Source organism: Carlito syrichta, unplaced genomic scaffold, assembly GCF_000164805.1.
Source record: "Carlito syrichta isolate Samal-C Ts95f unplaced genomic scaffold, Tarsius_syrichta-2.0.1 Scaffold303237, whole genome shotgun sequence".
NCBI lineage: Eukaryota > Metazoa > Chordata > Mammalia > Primates > Tarsiidae > Carlito > Carlito syrichta.
In genome coordinates, this window is record NW_007247333.1 from 133,392 (window position 1) to 153,040 (window position 19,649).

General features: G+C 49.8%; 1 protein-coding gene across 1 annotated transcript in view; it reads right to left on the reverse strand.

Moving 5' to 3' along the window:
- Positions 1–1,872: 1,872 nt before the first annotated feature.
- The window catches only part of PRDM15 (PR/SET domain 15), a 49,725-nt gene continuing 31,948 nt past the window's right edge, over positions 1,873–19,649 (reverse strand). Inside the window, exons 15-23 of the mRNA XM_008058181.2 lie at positions 18,871–19,034; positions 17,371–17,450; positions 16,899–17,018; positions 11,073–11,204; positions 8,344–8,427; positions 7,481–7,656; positions 5,385–5,465; positions 3,583–3,792; positions 1,873–2,381 (exon numbers count right to left, since the gene is read on the reverse strand). Coding sequence (XP_008056372.1) covers positions 1,902–2,381; positions 3,583–3,792; positions 5,385–5,465; positions 7,481–7,656; positions 8,344–8,427; positions 11,073–11,204; positions 16,899–17,018; positions 17,371–17,450; positions 18,871–19,034 — 1,527 coding nt within the window. The 3' untranslated portion in view covers positions 1,873–1,901. The remainder of the gene's footprint in view (positions 2,382–3,582; positions 3,793–5,384; positions 5,466–7,480; positions 7,657–8,343; positions 8,428–11,072; positions 11,205–16,898; positions 17,019–17,370; positions 17,451–18,870; positions 19,035–19,649) is intronic.

A 19,649-nucleotide genomic window follows, 5' to 3' on the forward strand; every position in this document is an offset into this window, starting at 1 on the left:
GGATGCCTGGACCACTTGTATTTGGAGAATGGAGACAACATTTTAGAAAATATATCACCCCAAGCCCAAGTTCATTTGATAAAACTATTAGGTATAAAGCAGTTAATTATACACATAAATAACATAAAAATAATTATCATAAATTAAAAAGTCAAACGATCTCCCACTATTAATCCAACTAAGAGGTGAGAGCTGAGGCCGCATGAAGTGGTGAGGTGTGAGGGGTGTGAACCCCTCATACCCTTCCAGAGGCTGCTTGGGGAGAAACTTCCCTTAGTTCAGGAAGGCATGTATTGCACACAACAAATTCCAGCTCTGCCGTCCAAAGTTTGCTGCTAGGAATGGAGTTAAGTGCTGAAGAAATTGCAAACCATCCATGGCCTTGCTGGCCATGTCAGGATGCCTCTACCCTCCCTGACCAATTACTGACCCACTGTCAGTATTTCTTCAAGATGGTCTCCCAGAGAACTGGAGATCTGGGACAAAATAAGGCAAGTTTATCATTTTCTTTTAGACAGTGTTGAAAAGTACCAGGCAAATAAGAATCAATATTTTCTCAACATGTCTTGGTGTTTCTGTGGCTAGCAGCAAAATGGCTGCCTGCTGGCAGGGCCACCTTGGGCCATGAGCTTGGCCCATGCCCCTGAAACTGGTATACATGTATGACAGCGCATGTCCCCGCACACAGAGAGCTGGTTGTTCATAGGCACACTCATATATTGTGTCTACTATTGAGCTAATCTCTTCTGCTTTCGTTACTATCTGGCAGAAATCCCTCCACTTTCCCACTGTCAAGAGCCTAATGAATTCAGTTGAGAGGAAATTCAATTTATAATTGATCATGAGACACATCAACCTTTGGAATTAAAGTGTAAACAGAAAGAAAACATGAATTTCCCCCCTGTCTTTCCATCTGGAGGATCTGGGCTGGGCATCTGCCAGAATAAATACATCTGATGGCAGAGTATCCCAAGAACACATCGAAGGGCCCACCTGGGACAGCGGTAGCTCACTCCTCAGATAGCTTGCCACCCCCTGCCCTGGGCAGGCATGTGGGTTAGACATGGACCCACAGTCCTACAGTGCAAACGACTTTGTCATGTTAACACAAAAATTAAAAAACAATATTGGCCACAACTGTCTTAAATATATAAAATAGAAAAAAGAAAAAACGATCTGAAAATCAATTGATGGATATTCCTAAGATGCCTTTTGTTCCAGAGTTGGTGACCTCACACAACCCCTTGCCCGTGATGACCCTGAACCCTAGAGGGTCATGAGGGGCCCAGCACACCTCGCACGTTGTTCAGTTCACAAGCTGTGTAACAAACTCACTCAGCTTGTGTTTCAAAGAAGAGAACACGTTACTTTACCTTCTACCTGCTCACCTGCTAAAGCAATCCAGAAGTGAGGAGAGCTGCTTCCCCACTAAGTGTTGCACCTGTGAACACTGTCTGTGTTTTCATTCAGTGAGCTCGAAAGGAAAGGAAAACGGGCCACTTGTGTTCCTAACAGTTGGTCCCTGGCCTCAATGATGCTGCCTCTGACAGCGCCACTTTCTCACAACCCATGCTGACCCAGTGGCAGCCCTGTGAGGTGCAGTGGGCATGCCCGGGTCAGGACGCATTAACTACCTTGGTAAGGCATAGTGTGGAACCCAATCTGCTTTAAATCTCCTGCCACCAGGGTCATGTTGCAAGGCAAACCAACACACCATCATGGTTGTCTGGGGATCTGGACACAATTCTGCAAAAGCTAAGTCAACCTTACTTACATTGCAATGTGTGATTTTGTGTGTGTGTGTGTGTGTGTGTGTGTGTGTGTGTGTGTTTGGTATCCAGCAAACAAATCTCGAAGCTTCTAGCCCCCTCCGCAGTCCCTGCTCCGTTCCCCAGCATGGCTCAATAGCTGTACATCTGTGGCTGCGGCTCAGGCTGCACCTGGGGCTGGGCTGCCTGCGGCTGGGGCGCCTGTGACTGTGGGGGCGGCAACACGTCTGTCTGGGGCACGGCCCGCCACGTAAGCGGGTGCTGGTCACTGAGCTGACTCCCCAGGGGCGTGATGGAGTTGACCAGTGTGGTCAGATTGATGAAGTGAGCCACAGACTGCGGGTTTGAGGCCTCCGGCTGGGGGTGGAGTTGCACGTCGTTCTGGCGGTTATGTAACATGGCAGAGCCGCTGACGGTATCAAAGGTCACAGTCAGGATGGAGTTGTCCAGTTGTAACTGGCGTTCGGGGGTGGTGAGGTGCCCCACAGCCACCGGCTGAAGATTGGTAAACTGAGTCCCAGCTGCAGTGGTGATGGGGGTCACGGTGATGTTGGTCAGGCCAACAGAGCTCGATGGAGTGGTCACATTTGGGTCACCCAGGGTCACCACCACCTGGAAGAGTCACAAACAACAAAAAATGGTTCATTGTTTCTGAAAATGGAGAGCAACGCAACCTCCCTTAGACACACTGTGCGTCACCCTGCTGGATGATCACACACCCAGTCTAGGGGAAGAGAAACATGACATTCTCTGGGGCAGGAGAAAACCAACTTAATTTTGTTCTGGAAAAATAATTCTAGAAAAAATTTTAAAAAACATGATACAGACATAACATAGAGACAATGAGATGGAATGGAGAGACAAATGAATTTCACTGGCTAGAAAAAAATAGAGGGAAGTAAGCCTGACAGATGGAAGGCAGGGTCTTGCTTTCCCACCCTAAGCAGCCTTGCTGGTGATTATGAAAACCCTACTACCAAGCTGAAAGGGGCAAGAGAAACATCTGCAGTGCCAATAGCTAACAACAACAACAAAGCTGCATGCTTTCTCAGGGAAAATGATGAAAGGCCAAGTGCATGCATGAATGCTTGCAATCAGCGTTACCATCTCTCACACACAAGAGAGGGGTGGACAGACTGACAAAAGACACAGGGGCCTCAGAAGCAAAAGTGATGATACTTGAGCAAAGTGGAAGATTCCAGTCAATGAAGCAGGACCAGCTGCCCAAGCCCCCTTGGCCTTCACCCTTCAGCGCTCTGGAGGGATCCTCTGGTATGTGGGGACCCGCTCTCTCTTACTGGTCAGCAAATGCACAGGGCTGCACTTTCACAATAAAGGTACTTGGGCAGTCTGTAACACCCCCAAACTGGAAACAACACACCCAATTCCTATCCGGGGGGACATGTCTCTGCAACAAGCTAGACTATATGCCACTATTAACGATGACAAGAGTGATTTGTAGGTTATAACTCAGAAACGCTTCCATGAAATAGTGCTTAAGTGAAAAATGGGATGTGTTTGCTGACTTGAACCATGTAAAGTCTACCATGTGCACTGTGCATACTAAAAAAGGGACAGGGCCGGGAGCAGTGGCTCATGCCTGGAATTCTAGCACATTGGGAGGCTGAGGCAGGAAGATCACTTGAGCCCAGGAGTTTGAGACCAGCCTGGGCAACATAGTGAGAACTTGTCTCTACAAACAGACACACGAAAAAGGAACTGGAGTCATGTACATGCAGGACTCGCATGCTTAGGGAAATCTGTCTCTTGTCAAAGTGATTGCACGGCATTTGCATATAAGAAGTAAACCCACCTGCTGAATGCTCTGCACTGCGGAGTTGGTCTCATCACCCACACTGCCCGTAAACCCTGTCTCTTTCTCCCCGTATTCGCTGAAGGCAGAGTCCTCAGGCACTGGAGCCCCCGCCCCCTCCTCTGGCTTCTGCTTTCTCTTGTGACTCCGCTTAGCAGTTTTCCCGTGCTTCCCTTCGGCCAAGTCTTCCTGCTCCAGAGTCAGCTCAGGCTGCAAGAAAATCAGTTTCAGCAAGTGATCAGGTCAATGGTCACATCACGCGGTGGCCAGAGCAGGCCTGTCAGTGTCCCACACACACTCGCAGGCCAGGGGTGAGGCTCTCAGGCTACCGAGCTGCCACAGGAAACAGTGACCACAGCTGGTTCTTGCATTTCCAAGGATCGGGGCAAGTTTCTCTGGTTTCAGTTAAAAAAAAATACGTACAAGTCATATTTTTAAAAGCCATATTTTATGCTACAATGTAAACATCTCTTAAAAACTAATTTTTTTAAAGCCACTGGGTAAAGGGAATTGTTTCAGCCCTGGTGGGCTCAGACTAAGGCTGAAAATGCTTTCAAACCAGGGCTTTCTTCCTCAAGGCTGAAACAAACTCATTGTACAAAAACTGTACAGACACCTCCTTTTGGGTCCGCCAAAGAGGGCCCAGGTGCAGTCTCAATCCCAGTGGGTCTTCTTTCCCACATACTTCTCTGTAGGTGTGGAGGGCGCTGCCGGGCTGAGCCTAGGTCTTCTGACCCAGTCAGGCTTGCTGGGCCTCGTGGAGGTCACAGAGCAGTGGTGGCTGGCACATGCTCCCCGCTGGTCACCTGCCGTTCCTCTGCAACTCCTGTGCCATCCCATGAGACTTGGTCCCAACCCAGGGGAAGACAGATCCAGAGGAGGCCTGCCAGGGCATGGTCATAGTGGGGTTTGCCCTCCCATCCCATGATTGTCACTCACAAGGGGAAGAAATAGCCCATAGGCTTCTAGGGCTGGACCAGGACAGCCAGATGTTCACTCAGCATGACCCAACCTCCTTCATTAAAGACTGTGCTCAAAAGCATAGTCACAAACACAGAGGTATAAATGCAATCTTAAATAACTGAGAGCATGACATAGTCTATTTATAATAAAAAAGATTATAAAGGTATTGACTAAAAACATCTTTAAAAAGTTAAAATTCATCTAATCAATATATTTCAACTCTAGCTGGGTGCAATGGCTCATACATTATAATCCCAGCACTTTGTGGGGGGGCAGAGGCAAGAGGATTGCCTGAGCTCAGGACTTTGAGACCAGCCTGGGCAACATAGCAAGACCTCATCTCTAAAATAAATCAAAAAATTAGCCAGGCATGGTGGCATGCGCCTGTAGTTCTGGCTACTCAGAAGGCTGAGGCAGAAAGATCACCTGAGCACAGCAGGTTGAGGCTGTGGTGGCCGTGAGTGTGCCAACTGCATTCCAGCCTGGGCAACAGAGTAAGACTCCAACTCAAAAAAGAAAAAGTCAATTCATTTGCCTAGAACAATTAATTCATGCTAATCTTTTCTAGAAACAGCTATTCTCCAAAGTGAGACACACCGGTATTCAAAAAATCCAAGCTGTAGAAACGACGGAAACCAGGAAATAGTCTAAAAGGTTCTGGGAGAGAAGATCAACCAAAAGACAGAAAATGAACCTGGACCCTGACACACTGGGATCAGGACACAGGCTTGTTCTAAGGCTGCTCCCACCCGGCCTGTCTGAGCCCTTCAGGGGCTACTCAACAGGTGTTTGATTATCTAGAAGCTTCTGTTCCTGCAGGGTATACCTGGGCTGCTCACCTGGACGATGCCAATGGAGGAAGCGTCAATGGTAGTGGTCTCTGGGAGGTGGTCCAGGTCATCAATCCTTACCGCAAGCACCTATGAGGAGCACAGGGCAGTGAGCCTGGGGCACTGCAGGAACCCAGACACCAGACACATTGCAGGGCACCATCAACTGACTTCTGTCCTTCCCTCAAGGGCATCCCTTGAGTTTCAGACACTCCTCTGCTCAGGACTGACTTTCAAACTTTGTCTCCAGAATCTCTCCAGGCTTTGGCACCACTTCTCCTTCCTGGCCCCAAACCTATTATTATTACTTTTGAGTTGGAGTCTCACTCTGTCGCCCAGGCTGGAGGGCAGTGGCACGCACATGGCCACTGCAGCCTCAACCTGCTGGGCTCAGACAATCCTTCTACCTCAGCGTTCCAAGTAGCTGGAACTACAGGTGCAAGCTACTGTGCCAGACTTATTTTTAAAAATCTATTGTTGAGACGAGGTTTTATCAAGTTGCCTAGGCTGGTCTCGAACCCCTGAGCTCAGGCAATCCTCTCGCCTTGGCCTCCCAAAGTGCTGGAATTATAGGCTTGAGCCATCATGCCTGGCTTATTATTATTATTATTATTATAATCAGAGTCTCACTCTGTTGCCCAGACTGAAGTGCAGTGGTACAATCACGGCTACCTCAGCTTCAACCTGCTGGGCTCAGGTGATCCTTTCACCTCAGCCTTCCAAGTAGTTGGCTATTTTTTGATTTATTGTAGAAATGAGGTCTCACTATTACCCAGGCTGGTCTCAAACCCCTGGGCTCAGGCAATCCTCTTGTCTTTGCCTCCCAAAGTGCTGGGATTACAGGCACATCAGCCACTATGTTCAGTCTCCTTACCCCTTATTTTAAGTGTTTGCAACGTTCCTGCATCTGATCTTATACTACCTTGTGTCCGCCCCCAAGAGTGGAGACTCTGTGTCCTCCCTTTTCTGCCCCATACCAATGTGCTTTCCATAAGTGAGATTCAGCAACTCTCCTGTGACTTTCAAGGAGGAGTAGGACAAGGTTAAGATACTGCATAGCAAACTCGTCCTACCAGGAGTCACCAAAAAGGGGACATTTGTGCTTTACACATTCTACTTTCCAGTTGACTCTACATACAAGTACCCTAATGCATCAATGTGATGAAGCGATGCCTGCCCTCACCTTCCCTTTGATGGCCACGTTGACGGGGTCCTCAGCATGCGACATTCACACTGTGCCTCGTGTCCCAGGTGCCACATGGTTTTTATGCTTACAAAGTACAGGGATCTGATAACTGTTTACCTGCACCTGCTTCTCGTTTTGTTTTTCTGTTTGTTCCTTCTTAAAGCACATTCATCACTGCTGTCCCTGGCCCCTCCTGCAGGGCAAGCACTTGGGCAAGCTGGCTCTGCCTGTTACTGCACCATTTCTCCATCTCCGTTTTCAAAGCCATTCCTCAGTTAATCCCAAGACCCAGGGAGGCCCCCACTTTGCACATTAGTTTCTTCAGTGGAAGAATGGGAGAGAGGTCAGAGCTGTGCTTCCATCCTACTATGAAGATATAATTTGGCTGGATGCAGTGGCTTGTGCCTGTAATTTCAGCACTTTGGGAAGCCAAGGCGGGAGGACTGCTTGAGTCCAGGGTTTGAGACTAGCTGGGCAATATGGTGAGACTTCATCTCTAAAAAAATTCCAAAAATTAGCCAGGCGTGGTGGCACACACGTGTAACCCCACCTACTCCAGATGCTACGGTGGAAGGATCACCTGAATCCAAGAGATTGAAGCTGTAGTGAGCTATGATTGTTGTGAGTGTGTCACTGCACTCCAGACTGGGTAAGGGAGTAAGACCCAACCCAGAAAAAAAAAAAAGCATAATCTTAGAAAAAAACAGGCATGAGGCTCTTCTACTCTCTTCCCTTCACCCACACTTCCCACATGGCGGGCAGTGCCCCCTAGGGGCACCCAAGACCAGGCCCTGCCCCAGGAGCTCAGGGTCTGCAGGAGAGAGGGGTCCCGAGTGTCCACCGTGGGGCATCTGAGTCATAGATATGTGCACAGGCCGGGTGGAATGGGGCTGGAGGAGGGCTGGGCCCGCGGGCTCACCTCGGGGTGCTTGCGCCGCATGTGTCTGCTCATGGAGGCCCTGGTGGATACCTTAGTCCCGCACAGCTGGCAGCTCTGCGCCTCTACCTTGTCGTGTGTGAGCTGCACGTGCTTCTGCAGCATGTACTCAGTGACGTACTTCTTGTCACACACGGAGCATGTCCACTGCTTGCCCACTGCTCACACGCAGGGAAGAAGATACAAGCACAGGTCACCAGTGGGGCCACCCAATGGCCCCCCCAGCCCATGAACAAGACGAGGAGCCTGTTATGCCCCCTGTGCGTGCTGTGGGAGTCGTCAGTCAAGCCGGGCCATGGGAGCAAGAAGCAGGACCCCAGGAGACACACAGAGGGGCCGCCATCCCTCACAGAACCCTGTCTGCACCAGCCCTGCCACTAAGCCAACACTGTTCAAGACTGGACACTTTGGAAGCTGTGGTGGGCTGACTTATAAGGGCCAAGGGAGCCAAACAGAGCCACTGAATATTCTGGAAGCTAAAATAGCACTAAATATCCTGGAAAAGTCTACATGATAGAATACAGTAAGTCCCCTACATATGAACTGTCAAGTTGTAAACTTTCAAAGATGAGAATGTGCTTTTTTTTAACGTATTTTTTCTCTCCACTAGGTGTCAGTATAGCCTTTTAGATACATATAATACTGTCCTGCTGACTGTTCATTGAGTACCTAGGCTAACTTTGTTGGACTTAGAACAAACTGGACTTACAAATGTGCTCTTAGAACAGAACTTGTTTGTATGTTGGGGACTTCCTATAGTCATTCTCAGCCCAGCATGTACTCAGACAGCCCCACCAGACTACAGCGTGTGGCCCGGAACATTCTTCCAGATGGCGCCCACTTACCTGTGTGGATAAGCTTGTGGGTTTCCATCGTGTTTCTCTCGCTGAAAGTCTTGCCACACAATTCACACATGAAATCCTTAATCCCTGAAGGAAAAGCCATGCTTAGTTTCATGTGTTTAATAAGTACTTTAAGTGAGTGAAGTCCAACCGAGAGGATGTCTTATCCTGGACATACCTCAGTCACTGCAGAGCCTCTGGAGAAGGTAATTGCCAGAAGATGGCACCCCCAAATTCAGCCTGAAAAGTACCCTCAAATGGTGATACTTCATATAAAAATATCCTGAGGTGTGTAAAGAGCTATCTGAGAATACAGAAAGTGGAACCCACAGAGAAAAACAACAATTATTCAAAGTATTAATTTATCTACACCTCGTTTAGTCTCAAAAGACCCCAGGTTGCATGTGTGATATATACAATGAAAGGGAAAACAGTCACTGAACTCAGGACCAAACATAAGGAGAACCCAGACATGCCAAGTATAAGAGATGATGTAACTGCTGTGGCTATACACAATGAGTATGGTTTTTAAAAAATCTTAGTAATTCAAATCAGAGATCTGGCTATTTTTTTAACTCAATGATAAATGCCTGGTCAGCCCTGGTCTATAAATTTTCCTTGACGGGAACAGGGAAGCAGACACAGACGGACATGGGAAGTGCCCGATTCCTGCCATGGTCACCCAAACACAGGAGTTCTGAGATGCCCTTTCCTAGGGAGGGGCCTGAAGCTCCTGGAGCAGGTGGGTCCCTCCCCAGGTCCAAGGGCAAGATTGGGAAGCGTCTTGTGTTGCTTATTTGTTTTAAGGAAACTGACATCAAAATGTATGGTTGACAGACTTCTACAAAGTGCACAAACAAAATAATATGTTGTGATTCCTAAGAAAAAAGAACCAACACATCCATTATCCTGAGATGCGCCAGAGGCATGGTGTAGATAGATAGGTTTAATTAGAGCAAAGACCATCTTGTTAAAAAAAAATCTGTTATTTTACAGATAAGGAAGCCTGACCTCCAGGACAGTCCACAGAGGGTTAGGATATCAAAGCTTGGCCACCTCCCCCCCAGACTCAGAAACCCAAATGGGTCTTCTGACAAAGCTTCTCAGGTGATTCAGATAAACAAATCCAAGTGCGCTGCCTCTAACAGGTGGTTGCATGGAAAAGGTGAGAGCACACTCTTAGGGAGAGTACTTTGAGATGCCCCAGGGGATGGGGCAAGTGGCGAATGCCTCAGGGAATGGCCAAGGGGTGGGGGGGGGACAGATTCTGGAGGGAGAATTGGAGTTTGCAGAACCTAGGCCAAGCCAGGTGCTTTCCTCCTGGCCACGGAGGTCAGTGAAGCCCATGACGACCCCTGAAGGCTCCCACACAGTGAGGGCTAGGAGCCCAGGAGCCATCCTGCCCTGGGGGATGCCCGGCAGCGGCACAGGAACTGTGCTGGAGGGCCACTCTGGATGGGGTGGAATGTGGGCCTGTAAGTGCAGCTTCCATCAGGTAACTGAGTGCTCCTGTCAGTCCCCCAGTCTGGGGGGTTCTGAGGCAGTGGCTCTGTTTGGCTCCAGCTTGGCAAGCAAGAATCAGGTCAGCTGCCTGCTTCACTCCCAGCCTAGAAGGCTGATCATGAGAATACCTTTTAAACATAGGTTTCCCTCCTAAATGGCGACAAGGCAAAATAATCCTTAAAGATACGCTTAACTCAGTCCTGTGAGTATTTACTGAGCATCTTGTGGGCACAGGGTTGAGGACTCACCAGGGATAATGGGATGGAGGCTGTCACAGCCTTGCAGGTTGGCGGGCAGTGGGCAGAGCGTGGGGATTTCTGAGAACCCAGAGTAGGGCATGTGGTCCAGTCCTGGGGAGGAAAGAGTGGCCCAGGAAAGGCAAAGCAAGGAATGGATAGCTCTTCCCCAGGAAAGAGATGAACAGCACACTTCTGGAAGCCCAGGGACACAGCGGGCCTGCACGTCAGGGCAACACAACACAGACCCAAGTGGCGCTGTTCTGGGGAGCAGTGGGAGGTGGGTGGGCAGGTGATCTGGGGCCAGGACTCAACACGCATCTTAGGAGGCCCCTGGGACCACTGACAGGCTCACATGGAGTTTCCCACCCAGACGTTAACTCCATCACCTTCTCTCATCCTTTCTCACGTACACGTCTCTCCATATAAAGATCTTGTATAAAAAAGTCCTCATGTTGGTTGCTGTGCAGGCTGCTGTTTCACCTGGGATACTGCATCCTCTTTCTATGCATGGTGCACACACACATCACCATTTCTGATGATGGCATTGTTGTTTTTTGGTTGTACCATGACCTTGCCATTACCCCTACTGATGCCACTTCTGACAGTACAGCACCTTCCCTTACAGACGAGAGGATGACTGCTTTGCACATACACCCCTGGTCACTACTGCAGGGGGAACAGTGGAGCGGAAGGGATGGGCATTTAGGAGCTGACGGAACTGCTGAGCTCCCCACCTGTGCTGCCACCTGAGCTCCCATGCATGTGCATGTGCTGCGTGTGACAGAGTCCCTGTGTGGGAAGCTTTCAGAGACCCACAGCCACTCACTTGTGACTCACCCTCGGCCAGGGAGGCTCCCTCAGAAAACCCAGAGCTTACAGAGAGTCATGAGAAGGAAAAGCATCGAGTGGCCCTCTTCCGTGATGTATCCGGTTTCTGGGCACAGGAGCATGCTCAGTTGGTGCCTCCCCCCATGGCTCCCGGGCACTCACCTGTGTGCCGCTTGTAGTGCTTGAGCATGTTGACCTTCTGAGCAAACTTGCGATGGCACTCTTTGCACTCGTATTCCTTGATGCCCTTGTGCAGCTTCATGTGGTGGCGCAGTGCGTGCTTGGTCTTCATGCCTTCGGGGACAAAGCAGATCAGAGGGGCTATGCCACTGTGCAGCCAACCCTGCGGTGCCCACATGCCACCCGGCAGTCCCCATCCCTGGGACTCTGGGGCAGGTACAGGAGTTGGGCAGCATGAAACTGGGGAGAGGCTGGGTCAGGGGGCTCGGCCTTGGAGAGGTTCCTGACCCACTGGCAGTGAGACCTGGGAAGTCACTGTCCCCAGAGGTCATGAGAGACTGATGTGCCCACTGGATGTGCCCACCTCTGCCAGGCCTGGCCCAGCCCCTGACAACACACAAGCAACACCAGGGCTGTTGTTAGGTTTCCATGCATGACCATCAAGTCAGAGAGATTGGTGAGACGTACAAGGGTGACTACAGTTTCCTTTTGACCTTGATGCATGAATGTTAATCAAGATGAAGATGCTATATGCAAGGAGACCGAATGAAGGGAAGATTACATATTACAAGGCATATTACAGTTAGGCTTTCAATCTGCCTTTAATTTAATTTTATGAAGCCACTCTTAAGGAGATGAAATAAGCTCAAGCCTCATAACTCAGCTAGTGGAGACAGGGACAACCTTGGCACAGGGGCTGAGTCCGGGGGCACAGGACGGCGGCTGGTGGAGCACTGCATAGGGCCCTCTGGAGTGGGTGTGATGGCCTGGCATACCCACCAGGTGGCTCATATACCCTGGGGCACACCATGTCCTGTCCTGCTCACCATAAGCTAACCCAGGTTGGAGGCAGTGGAAGGGCCACTGCCACCTTGTCCCTGCTGGGGAATGAGCCTGCAGCTGTGCCTGCTGGAGAAGTGGGGCCATCTGTGCTCTCTGACCACGGCTGTTACCTCAGCATCTGGAGGACTACTGAGACTGAAAACAGCTCTGTCCTAAGCTGGCAAACAGTTTCCTCTCAGCCCCATTCTCTCACCAGGCTATCTAGAAAACCTCTGTCTCAGCCAATGCACAGTGAATTTCAACCAGCTCCTGCCAGAATATGAAACCTGGGGCCAGGGGACCTCACAGGCTATGAGACAATGCCACAGCTGAGCCAGTAGGGGGTGCACATCCCCTGTGAGGAAGTCGCCATGCCAACACAGAGGACGTCAGCAGCCCCTCTATAGGGTGGGGAGGGCAGGTCCCGGACAGTTACCAACCATGGAAGAATGTGTTCGCCCTTAAAAATTACTTTTAATATTTTTGATTTTAAAAAGTCATAACACTCATAGTGACAAAAACTACAGGTAATCAGAGGTCAGATCCGAGGTTGGCGGTCTAGCAACCTGTCATTCCAGGATACTCGCTGGCAACCAGGCACACACTGGGTGGACTCTGGACCCCTGGCTGGCCATGCCTCCCAGGCAGCATCATACCTCCTGGGACCACCTCTCGCCAGCCTCTGTAAGTACCACCATGTGACCTCATTCTCAACTGCTTGTTTCTGTCTCTTCTGCACAAGACATCAATCCCGACCAGTGCAAACCTCACAACCACAATGGCTTCAACAGCTAAATACTATTCATGGTTTACTCAACAAACATCTGACTGACTGCGTGCTAGGTGCCAGGGACTAGGCAGAGAGCCACACCCTGCCCCTGGCTTCTAAGTGGGGAGAGGGACAAACAAGCAAACACAGAATATCACAGGAGGAGGGACCAAGAAGTAGGGACTGGAATGGAGGGAACAGAGGACAGGAAAGAGTGAGGGCGTGGCCAGGGGCCAGTTCATCAGATGGGGTATCAGGGGATTCCCGCTGATGCAGCATCTGAAAAAGGGACCTAGAATAAGTTGGCGAGGAGTCAAGAGCTACTCACGAGAACAGTATTCCTGGCAGAGGGAAGAGCAGGTACAGAAGCCCTGAGACCAAGGCACCAGAGTGCATGTAATTAATTCCTCAGGGTTTCAAGATGTTCTCAAACAGGCTGAGGGATGCTCCCTGCCTATCTTTACGCTACAGATAGAACTTCAAACTGCATAAAAACAGGATAAATTTCTAGCTGCATCTAACTCTGATAGACAAGGCCTCGCTGCCCTCCCCACTGTACCCTTGTTCAAACTCCGAAAGCGGGTCTGCCTCCGCCCCTCACCAGCATCTGGCTATGACCCTTGGTGGGGTGATTTCTTTAGGGCCAGGGGCAAGTGGCTGGATGGAGACCTGAGAAGCCAGTCCTGACTAGCCTGCCTTGACACCACACCTTCCTCTTCTATGCATCTAAAATGCATGCATTCCAAATTACAAAGGTAACACAGGCTCACAGAAAAGTCAGCAAATACAGGAGGAAAAGGCTGGGCTTGGTGGTTCAGCCTGTAATCCCAGCACTTTGGCAGGCTGAGGCGAGTGGATTGCCTGAGCCCACAGGTTCAAGACCAGCCGGGGCAACCTGGTGAGACTTCGTCGCTACAATGAAAAAAAAAAACCAAAACAGCCGGGCGTGTAGCGCATGTCTGTAGTTCCAGCTACTCGGAAGGCTGAGGCAGAAGGATCGCTGGAGCCCAGACGCTGGGGTGGCCATGAGCATGCATGCCACTGCCCTCTAGCCTAGGCAAAGAAGTGAGACTCTAACTCAAAAAAAAAAAAAAAAAACAGGAGGAAAGAACAACAAAGCTCATTTCTACATTCTAACCTCTCCATTACAGCCAGTGTTCCTGATTTTTCCTTCCATTAAAAGGAAAAAAATCTGTGAACAGTTTTAAAATAAACACAATGCCACATGGTGGAAACTTTAAAGTTATCTCTACTGCGGCCGTGATTCAATCTGCATCACAGTTACAAGTTACTCTGGGGAAAATTGGTATTTTTAAAACACTCAAAATGTTCAAGTCCGAATAGGGCATGCCTTTTTAAAAAGCTTTTAAGACCTACTTCTTCTTATAGGCCATGCAGATGTTTCATGGATTGTTCCCGAGTCTTGAATGGTACATGAAGTGATTCTGAACATGACACTTTCCTGTATATACACAGGAAACCAACTGGCTGGGCACCTGGCCCTTTTCTTGGGGGAGAGGACTCTCAGGACTTCTAACAGCCTCCCATCTGGGCCCGGGCATTGACCAAGCCCCTGACTGGGCCTAGAATTCCTAGAAAAAAAATGTTAAGTAATGATATGCAAGGATGTTTCCTATATCATTTGTAATGATAAATGAGTACAAAAGCCCCACAAAGGCTTAATATATAAATAGGGGTCTGGTTATATCACACAATGGAATCCTACCAAGGTTTTGAAAAAAAGTGAGGCAATATTTTCATTTATGTGTTCTGATAAGAAAAAAATCTCTAAGATGTATTTTTAAATTAAAAAAAGAAAAAACAAAGCATGGAAATAACAAGCCCCAGCATTTGCTTGTATGTGCTAGCGAGAGTCACATGACATATCAAAATGTAATATTATGAGAAATAAATAAGGTAACCAATGTATTACTGCCAGCATTTTACTTAAGCTACTCAGAACTCATAAAAGAAACCAAATATGCAATACATTGCAAATATTAAAATGTCTATATTATAAAATGGGGTTCTGACTACCCCACCTCCAGGGTGCCCTGGGAGCATTCAAGGATCTGCAGAAGACCCAGGGGTGGCCCCTTTCTGCCCACCTGGGAGGGTCAGCCCACCCGTCTCCACATGATCTACATAGGACGCCTGCCAGGCCCACCTCACTTACAAAAAATTTAACTTCTAGGGGATATTAGGGAAGAAAGGAGAGTTGGTGGTGGCACATAGTGGAAGGGGCTGGGAGCTCACAGCAGAGGAGTGTGGCGCTGAAGGAGAGAGCCAACATGTCCCTGCTAAGACCTGTGGACGCAGTTAGAGTCAGTCAGAGTGGCCACAGGCCTTTGCAGGGGGAACAACAACATTATCTTGCAGACCCATTTGCGCTGCCCACAAAAGTTTTGGTTTTACCTTTTTGGCTAGGTACATGCGTCACTTTTTCAATAAAACAATCCATATGCTGTCCCTGCACACAGTTATCCTGGAGGACATGAGGGCCTATGCCCATGCTCTGAGGACAGGGACCGAGGGTGGGACTGAGGGACAGGAAACCTCTCCTTTCTGTCTTTCTCTGCTGGTCACTCTTTTAAGCTCTGACACGTAATTTTTTTTTTTTTGGCAGCACTGCTTCTATTTATTTATTTATTTTTAAGACAAGAATGGGGTCTCACTATGTTGCCCAGGTTGGTCTTGAACTCCTGGACTCAAGCAATCCTCTTCCTACCTTGGCTTCCCAAAGTGCTGGGATTACAGGCATGAACAACCATGCCCGGCAGCATGTAATATTTTATATGTGCATAAAATATTCATAGACTTCTATTTAATTTTTAAAAATAAATAAAGGAAAAACAAAATAAAAGCATTTACGGAACATGGTATTTTTAAAAGATCCTAACAGCAAAGCAGATAAACCTGATTTGTTTCTTATCTGAGTAGGGATAGTTCTGAGGCCACTGTGACTACAAGCAGTACCATCTGAAACAGCTCACGACAGGCCCTGCTCCAAGGCTTTTAGGAAGTTGTTCTGTTTAAACAGGAATGGGTTACAATTTTAACATGTACTGAAATGACTATTTTTCTTTTTGAGTTGGGGTCTCACTTTGTTGCCCAGGCAGGAGTGCAGTGGCATGCTCACAGCCACCACAGCCTCAACATGCTGGCCTTAGGTGATGCTTCTGCCTCAGCCTTCCAAGTAGCTGGAACTACAGGCACATGCTATCACACCCAACCATTTTTGATTTATTGTAGAGACGAGGTCTGGCCAAGTTGCCCAAGTTGGTCTCGAACCCCTGGGCTCAGGCAATCCTCTTGCCTCAGCCTCCCAAAGTACTGGGATTACAGGCTTGAGCCACTGCATTTGACCTTGAAATGACCTTTTTAAAGATTTTGCCTACTGATAGACAACTTATTGATAGATTTCTTATTAATTTGCGTTATGTTGTCACAGCGAGGACTTCCTGGCCATGGTGAAGTCACCTCTTTACACGTAGCTGGTTCCAGTTCACAGCAGCTGCTAACATGCTGAAGGCTCTGCACCTACAGTACCCACACTGATACTCGGAATCATTTTGTACTTTTTTTTTTGAGCGACAGGGTCTCACTCTGTCACCCAGGCTGCAGTGCAGTGGCATGATCACAGCTACCACACTCTGGAGCTCGGGTGATCCTCCTGCCCCTCAGCCTCTTGAGTAGCTGGGACTACAGGTGCACATTACCACACCCAGCTGATTTTTTAATTTTTTGTAGAGATTGGGTCTCCCTATGTTGCCCAGGCTGGTCTCAAACTCCTGGCCTTAAGCAATCCTTCTGCCTTGGCCTCCCAAAGTGCTGGGATTACAGGCATAAGCCACCATGCCCAGCTTATTTTGTACTTCAAGCAGTAATGTACGTTCTTTTCCAACTTTTAAAATGATGTGTGTGTGCCTTTACATTTATTGCGTCTTTCTCTCTTTTTGACTATGTGACTTTTCTTCTGGATTTCTGATATTTGCCTCCCATTCTTCCTTTCTTTTAAGCAAGTGATTTGATGCCCCTGGGTCTCTGCCAACATTGCCCAGCAACACCGTGGCACTCTGCTATGTCTCGCTCACATCTCCTTTAGAAAGCACAGGTGGTATTTCCAACCCAAGTGGCTGGGCGAACGACCTGGCTGTGATTGTCCCTGTGACTTTGGTCTGGCTGTGACTATCCTGACTTCTGGCATCCATACTTACCTTTCCCACACTCGGCGCACAGGTACTCGCGGATGTTATCATGCACACGCATGTGCTCCTTGAGCATGTCCTTCCTGGCAAAGGACTTCCCGCACTGCTCACAGGCATGGCTCTTCACACCTAAAGACACACACTGTGGCTCAGAGCCCAGAAATTCCTCCCTGCAGAGTCCATATGGAGGAGATCAGCTTCCCTGTGACTGGAGCACAGTCAATCACAAGGCGGGTCACTGCTGCAGCAGCAGCCTCCACAGAACTCCCCCAGGGGCCTTTGGCATGAGACAGTCCTGAGGGGGTGACAGGACAGGGCTGGGGTTGGGGGACTGCAAGAAGCAGGATGGCATAGATGGGAGAAGTGAATGAATGGCAGAAGCCATCGGAGGAGCTGTGTAGATGGCCAGGGTGTGAAGCACGTGGAGACTACCCGAACCCTCGCTGGTCCCTCCCGCCATGGCCTAACAAGCACCCACTACCTGTGTGGATAAGCTTGTGGCGCTCCAGGTTCCCGATGCTATTGAAGATTCGCCCGCAGATCTCACAGGGGTGGATGTACCTGAAACAGAGAGCAGCCTCAGGTGGATGCTCTTGGGGTACCTTCGGGGGGTACTTTCTCAGCACCTTTATCAGCACAGATGGGGGAGCAGAAAAGGTGCTACATGGATGATTAAAGAAGCAAATGTTTCAGCCTCTCCTGTGGGCTAAATGGGGACCCCCAAATACACATGTGGGAATCCTAACCCCAGCACTTCAGAATGCGACTGTGTTTGGAGGTGGGATCTTTGCAGCAGTCACTAAGTTGAAACGAGGTCACTGGGGTGGGCTCTGATTCAAGCTGACTGGTACCCTCATAAGAAGAGGAGACTGGGCCAGGCCTGTAATCCCAGCACTTTGGAAGGCCACGGTGAGTGGATTGCCCGAGCTTGCGGGTTTGAGACCAGCCTGGGCAACTTGGCGAGACCTCGTCTCTTCGATAAATCAAAAATTGGCCAGGTGTGGTAGAGCACACCTGCAGTTCCAGCTACTTGGAAGGCTGAGGCAGAAGGATCACCGGAGCCCAACAGGTTGACACTGGGGTGGTTGTGAGCGTGTCAAGGTACTTCAGTCTGGGCAACAGAGTGAAACACCAACTCAAAAAAAAAAGAGAAGAGATTGGAAGGCCAGGTGAAGTTGTTCACACCTGTAATCCCTGCCCTTTGGGAGGCTGAGGCGAGAGGACTGCTTAAGCCCAAGAGTTTGAAACCAGCCTTAGTAACAGTGAGACCCCATCTCCATTAAAAAAATAAAATAAAAAATTAGCCAGGCATGGTGGTGTGTGCCTGTACTCCCAGCTGCTTGGGGGTCTGAGACAGAAGGATTGCCTGAGCCCAGATCAAGACTACAGTAGCTGTGATTGTGTCACTACACTCCACCCTGGATGACTGAGTGAGACCTCGACTCAGAAAAATAAAAGGAGGAGGAGGAGGAGGAGGTTGGGCACAGACACACGGAGGGATGGCCCTATGAGGCCCAGGAGGAGTCAGCTGGTGGATCTCTGCTGTAGCAGCCTTCAGCCTCCAGACTGTGAAAAGGTAAATCCCTGCTGTTTCAGCTACCTGCTTGTGGTACCTTTTAGAGCCTCTAGACAAAACCATTCACTTGTCTGCTCATCACAGCCTTGGCTTGGGCTGCACGCCAGATGTGCCTGGCATTAGTGGAACCTAATTGCAGTGGGGAAGCATTTCTGTGGGCAGGCCAGGAACCCGCTAGCTTCTATAACACAGGCTTCTCGTGCTGGAGTTGGGCACAAGGGGTGAGAGGAGGGAGTGACAGCTGTGAAGAAGCACAGGACAAAGAGCATTCATGCCTCCAAGCTGGGCCCAGGGGACACAGCTTGCTTGGGGCTGTGGATGGCTCGTGGGAGTCTGTTTCTGCAAGGGAACACATCCCCTCCCTTCCCCCCATGACCCTGGAGCCCGCAGCCCAGGGAGGCTGACTTCTGCACGTTGGGGTCCGGCAGGTTCTCGCGGTGGATGACCATGTGGGCATGGTAGGTGGCCTTTAGAGCGAAGCGCCGGTGGCAGATGCTGCAGCCATAGCCTTTCTCCTTGTGCACCTCCATGATATGCTTCAGGTACTCCTTCCCCCGGCCGAAGGTGAGCTGCGGCGAGACGAGTGAGAACTCGCTGATGCCCATACGCAGTCCCAGGCTCCTGAATTACTCACACACCAAGGGCCCCAGATGCCCTGAGAGCCTGTGACCCCAGAGAGGAAGGGGATCCCATGGGCCTGATGGGTAACGGTGGCTTTTCTTGAGTGGTAAAGCCCCGTGCGAGGCAGCTGATGGGGTGGCAAGCTGACAAGAAAGCATCCTCCCTTCCAGCAAGCCCCTTCTGTGGGCAGGGGAGGCCTGGTGGAGGGCTTCAGGTCTGAGGGGAGAGGAACCCCAGCCTGTGGTCAGCACAGTCAGCCTTTCAGGAGCCTGACCCCGCCTTGGCCAGTACACTGCACATGTGGACACATAGAAGGTTACAAGGTGGGTTGTCAGAGGGGGCCCGTGAGACCCACACTGACATCTCTTAGCACCGAGGTGACACAGGATAGCCTTCCCAGTCATGGGAGGGGAGCAGGTGCCCTGCATGCCCTTGGCTCACCAGGCCCGAGCCTCTGCAGAGGGAAGGACCTCTTTCTATTTGCCCAAAGGCACTGCTTGGGTCCTCACAGCCCTGCAATTACCAACTGCCCCAGGCATGTAAGGGAAGGAGGACCACTCTAC